The following is a 6,043-nucleotide window of genomic DNA, read 5'->3' as shown; positions in this document are numbered from 1 at the left end:
AAAATTGGTGCCGAAACCCGGGAATAGTGTGTTAAAGTAAAATAGTTGTGAAGTGATATATTTTATATAAAATAATTTGGTGTTAATAAATTTTGGAATTAATTTTGTAAAATTATTACGTTTTTATATTTTAAAATTATATAATTTCAAATTTATTCGCAATCGATATTAATTAAAATTTAAAATTTCACGATTATTAGCTTTATTTCAAGCATTATTTCCCATTCTTGTTTGAATAATTTAGACATTTTCTTTGATATATCTGTAATAATTGGACATTTGGGTTAACAATATGACTAGTTTAGACAACGTCATAGACAGGCAACGTGGTTATTTAAGACAACTGACCGAACTGCATATGCGATTCTTGTCGAAAGTCGAAAAGACTAGGGGTTATCTAACTAGTCTTCTTCAGGAAGTAGATGATCTAAATCGACATTTTAAGGAAAAACATGAGGAGATTTTAGATATTATTCGCGAAACTTCCATGAATACTCGTGATGTTCCGTATATCCAAGACGATACTTATTATACGTTCTCTGACTTGTTTTTGCTTTTTAAAGGAGCAATTCTTGATATTCTTCCTGAACAGACAGACCATTCGCCTGCTTATACTAGCACATTTGCACTTCCTTCTAATCATGCGGACACATCTGCTAGCGTAGATGCAAAATTACCTAAGATATCTTTACCAAAATTCTCCGGCGATTACATGGAATGGGTTCCATTTCAAGATATCTATATGAATCTTGTACATAATAATAATTATCTTTCTAAAGTTCAAAAGTTTTATTACTTAAAAGGCACTCTTTCGGGAGAAGCTGCTAGCTTAATTAAGCCCATATCTGCTACGGAAGCCAATTATGATCTTGCATGGTCCACCTTGACATCGAGATATCATAATGAACGTGTCATCGTAGATGCCTTGGTTAGGAAATTTTTGAACATACCAAAATCAGATGGAACTTTTCAATCTGTAAAAACACTTCTTGATACTACTCAGGAGTGTATTAGTTCACTAAAAAATTTAGGCTTTGATACTTCTACATGGGATCCACTTTTGATTACCATAATTGGACAGAAGCTGGATTTATTAACGCGTAGGGATTGGGAACATTCTTTAAAATCATCTACAGCGGTACCCAGCATTGGGGAAATGTTCAGTTTTCTTGAGAGAACCTTTAGAACTCTCGAATCTTTACATGAAGACATACCTTCTTCAAATAAAACTAATAGTTTCCCAAAGGGAAATCATTCAAAGTCTAAAAAGACAGTTTTTCATACAAATCAAGTTACACAAAAACATCATGTTTTGTGTTCACTTTGTAAAAAGACTCATGCTTTATCGAAATGTTACAAATTTATTGCATTTCCAGCAAAATCAAAGGAGGAATTTGTTTCTAATAATAATATTTGTCGTAATTGCCTTACAGTGGGTCACCATCACAGTAACTGTACCTCTACATATCGGTGTAATATGTGTAAACAGCCTCATCATACCATTTTACATCAGGATAACTCAGACAGTTCTATGACTCCATACTCGGATGGTATTCCCAAGAATGTGGACAATACTACTTATTCGAATGTTCAAGTTTCTTCCAACAATGTTTATTTGTTTGGAAACGTGGTTCTTTCCACTATTCGCTTAATTGTGAATTCTGAAAATGGTAAATTTCCATTCAGGGCACTTTTAGATCCTGGTTCACAGGGTACATTAGTGACTGAAAGGGCAGTACAGCTTTTACGTCTTAAGAGACACAGATCAGATTGTGTCGTACAGGGTGTAGGTGAAACTAGAATTGATAGTTCTAAGTCATGGGTTCTTCTTGATATTTGGTCGACAGTATGTAAACCGATAATTTCTTGCCCGGCTCTTGTTTTACGTAAATTAACAAGTTATACGCCTAGTACTTCCCTTGGAAAAGTTTCGATACCTGATAGTATTGTAGAATCATTAGCTGATCCCAAGTTTGATCAATCTGATGAAATTGATATCATTCTGGGCTCAGATATTTTAAGCTCGATAGTAATACCTGGTAAATCATTCAACTTTAAAAACCTGTTTTTCCAAGATACTTTGTTTGGTTGGGTATTCACGGGTCCTACTAGTGACCGATCATTTTGTAGTATAAACGTGAATATGGTTAACTTAGATGATACTTTGAGACTTTTTTGGGAGCAAGAGGAAGTTGAGGTGAAAAGAGAATTAACAAATGATGAGATACTATGTGAGCAATATTTTTGTAAAACAACGAAACGTAGTGAAAGCGGACGATTTATCGTCAATTTACCCTTCAAATCTGTTGTTAATGGTTCAACATATATTGATTTGAATAACAACCACACCAATGCTTATAATCGATTGTTACATTTAGAACGTCGTTTTGCTAGTCAGCCACAATTTTGCGAGAGATATATGGCGTTTATGCGAGAGTACGAGTCGTTGTGCCATATGAGTAGGGTAGGCAGTTATCCAGATAATGTTCCTGAAAATGGTTTCATGTTACCACATCATGGTGTATTAAAAGAAGAGAGCACAACAACCAAATTGCGAGTGGTTTTCGATGGCAGCAGCCATTTAGCCGGTTGTAGCTCCCTTAATGACCAACTTTGTTCCGGACCCGCTTTGCAAAACGATTTGCCGCAGATTATTAACAGATGGAGACGTCATAGGATAGGATTTTGTGCGGACATAGAGAAAATGTTCCGACAAATTGAGGTATGTCAAGAACATAGACGGTTTCAACAGATTTTATGGCGTTTTAACCCTAATGAAGAAATCTCAGTTTACGAGTTGAATACTGTTACCTACGGAACTACACCAGCTCCCTACTTATCAATAAGGGTTCTTCGAAAACTATCTGAAGACTACTGCTCTTCGTTTCCTATTGAGTCTAAAATTCTAGCTTGCGACTCCTACGTCGATGATATAATATCTGGTTCTGATACATTGGAAGAAGCAATTTCTATACAGAAAAATTTATGCACTTTACTTGAGAATGGAGGTTTTAAACTTAGAAAATGGGTTTCTAATTGTCCAGATATTTTAGTTCAAATACCTGAGGAATACAAGGAAAAGTCAACTTCCTTAAATTTTGACCATGATAATGTGGTTAAAACGTTAGGAATTCAATGGATACCGATAACTGATACCTTCACATTTAGAGTAAATTCACCACTAACAAATAAAGTTACAAAGCGTATTATTCTCTCCGAGTCCGCAAGACTTTTCGACCCATTAGGTTGGCTTGCACCAACAACTATATTGACCAAAATCCTGTTTCAGAAGTTATGGTTGGAAGGATTGGATTGGGATTCTGAGGTTCCACAATATATTAGGAATACATGGCTAAAATATAAAGGTACTTTAAAATGTCTAGAACAAATTAAAATATCTAGGTGGATAAATTACAACCCTAAATCCATGGTGGAACTGCATTGTTTTTGTGACGCATCAAGCAATGCATATGCTGCGGTAGTGTATGTAGTCTAGGTAATGTTGACATTCATATATTACAGGCAAAAACTAAGGTATCGCCGGTGAAGACTGTAACAATTCCAAGGCTTGAACTTTGCGCAGCTGTACTTTTGGTTAAATTGGCTCAGAAGGTTATTAAATCCCTATCAGATATTAATATTAAAAATATCGTTTATTGGAGTGATAGTTCCACAGTACTAAGTTGGATAAAAAAGCATCCCTCACGATGGAGTGTATATGTTTCCAACCGAGTTGCAGAAATACAACGCTATACAAACACTAATCAGTGGAGATATGTACCTTCAGCGTCTAACCCAGCTGATCCCGCTTCCAGAGGAATATTACCGGAAGATCTAGTGAAAAATATGATGTGGTGGCATGGACCAGAGTTTTTAAAGGATTCCTCCTCTTGGCCAAAGAATATTTGTAATGTTGAAACTTCTTTAGAAGAACGTAAGTCTAAAATCGTCTGTAATGTTTGCGATAATTTAAAATACCCTGGTATTTTTAATAAGTTTTCTTCATTAATCAAATTGATACGGGTTTGTGCATTATGTTTACGTTTTTATAATAATTGTAAAAGAATCAAGGAATTTAAAATGTTAGGAACTCTTACACCTATAGAAATCAGAAACTCATTACATATGCTTATAAAAACAACCCAAATTATTGACTTTCATAATGAGCTTAAAAGTTTAAACTCTAATTTGCCTGTTAAAAATAAACATATTTTAAAACTAATGCCTTTTCTGGATGACGTTGGTATTTTACGTGTAGGCGGAAGATTAGAAAATTCTAATTTAAATTTTTCTTCAAAACATCCTATATTACTTGGTAAAACTAATCCATTGTCAGTTTTGATTATTCTGGAATCCCACCAAAAAACCTTGCACGGAGGTTTGACGTTAACCATGTCCTACGTTAATCGAAAGTTTTGGATTATATCAGGTAATCAAATAGCTAAAAAGATAATTAATAATTGTGTTCGTTGCTTTAGATATCGTGCCAAAACATCTCAACAAATTATGGGAAACTTACCTTCGGTTCGTGTTAATATGACCAGACCTTTTAAACACAGTGGCGTGGATTTTGCCGGTCTCATTCAACTAAAAAATTCAACACTGCGGTCGGCAGTAATATCCAAAGGATACATTTGTTTATTTATTTGTATGGTTACAAAAGCCATACACTTAGAAGTGGTGTCGGATCTTAGCACTAACGGATTTCTGGCAGCATTTCGGCGGTTTGTGTCCCGAAGAGGAGCTTGCACAGACATATATTCCGATTGTGGCACTAATTTTGTAGGCGCTTCAAAGGAGTTGCAAGTTCTATACAATAGAAGCCAAGCGTCGTTGCCAGAAGAACTTCGAGAGGATTTGTCTCACTCTGGTACAAACTGGCATTTCATACCGCCAGCCTCACCTCATTTTGGAGGATTGTGGGGGGCTGGCGTAAAATCAGCCAAATATCATCTTAAACGCATTATGACTGATCGAGTGTTCAGCTACGAAGAGCTTACAACTTTGTTATGTCAGATCGAAGGTTGTCTTAACTCGCGACCCCTTTGCCCTCTATCTACGGATCCGACTGATAATGATGCCTTGACGCCCGCACATTTTCTGATTGGAGAGCCTACCGTTTGTCTACAAGAAGAAGATCTACTTGATGTTAATGATCAACATTTACCACGTTGGAAGGCTATAGAGAAGATGAAGCAATCATTTTGGAAGAGGTGGTATTCCGAATATTTAACCCGTTTACAGTCAAGACCAAAATGGTTAGACAATCTACGTACTATACAAAAGGGAGATTTAGTTCTTATAAAAGATGAAAGGTGTGCACCAGGGCAATGGTCTCTTGGAAGAATTCATGAAATCCATCCTGGTACGGATGGACGCGTAAGAGTTGCATCAATCTTATCGAAACACAAAATTTTTAAAAGACCTATAACTAAAATTTGTTTACTCCCCACAGGTAATATCTTTTCGCCTAAAAACGTGAATTGTTCAGATCAGGATTAATTACCCATAAAATGTAGGCTTACATACCTCGCTGTGAGTAGAAGCATAGCGGAGTCTATAGGACTCGACTAAAACACTTCCATCGGTAAGCCTGCATTCCATTGGGTTTAAGAACTGTAGTTCTTGGGGCGGAGTATGTTGCAGCATTTAATTATAATTGTTATATTTACATATTTATTTTGTTCATTAATTTACCTAACATGCTGTAATTTGATTGTTGTTATATTGATCGAATTTAAATACTCGCATATTCTCACTTATTGTGTAAATTGGATATAATAAGCTTATTACTCTTTGACGCATAATATAAGAGTTTGCTTTTGAGTAGTAAGATCATTAATTGCCATATGTACATACGTACCTACTTATATATTTTTTCTGGATTCTTATTTATTCCTATTTATTCCTATTTTTTACATTTTTTTTTTTTTGCCTATTAAATTATCCCGTTAAATACTTTATTATTCTGGATTTATATATATTTAGTCAGGAATGAATTGTATAAGAAATTTTATATTTTTTCAATTGCTCTTGAACATTC

At 35.1% G+C, this 6,043-nt stretch overlaps 1 protein-coding gene across 1 annotated transcript; it reads left to right on the top strand.

The window, feature by feature from the left end:
* The first annotated feature begins 292 nt into the window (after positions 1-292).
* Positions 293-5,482, top strand: LOC119610737. The gene is made up of 4 exons (XM_037966081.1): positions 293-3,325; positions 3,523-3,934; positions 4,787-5,379; positions 5,456-5,482. The coding sequence occupies exons 1-4, from the start codon at positions 293-295 to the stop codon at positions 5,480-5,482; spliced, it is 4,065 nt and encodes a 1,354-aa protein (XP_037822009.1).
* The last annotated feature ends 561 nt before the right edge of the window (positions 5,483-6,043 follow it).

The sequence above is a fragment of the Lucilia sericata genome, unplaced genomic scaffold (genome assembly GCF_015586225.1).
Source record: "Lucilia sericata isolate MDLA Ls3-8-SP2 unplaced genomic scaffold, ASM1558622v1 Contig001271F_arrow, whole genome shotgun sequence".
In the NCBI taxonomy this organism is placed as follows: Eukaryota; Metazoa; Arthropoda; class Insecta; order Diptera; family Calliphoridae; genus Lucilia; species Lucilia sericata.
This window is presented reverse-complemented; position numbering and strand designations above follow the sequence as displayed.

Excerpts from the sequence above, each read along its gene's own strand:
- LOC119610737 (XM_037966081.1), top strand. The coding sequence starts at position 293 with ATGACTAGTTTAGACAACGTCATAGACAGGCAACGTGGTTATTTAAGA. Across the intron at positions 3,326-3,522 it reads GATTGGATTGGGATTCTGAG|GCAAAAACTAAGGTATCGCC; the intron begins GTTCCACAATAT and ends CATATATTACAG. Across the intron at positions 5,380-5,455 it reads ATCCTGGTACGGATGGACGC|GTAATATCTTTTCGCCTAAA; the intron begins GTAAGAGTTGCA and ends TACTCCCCACAG.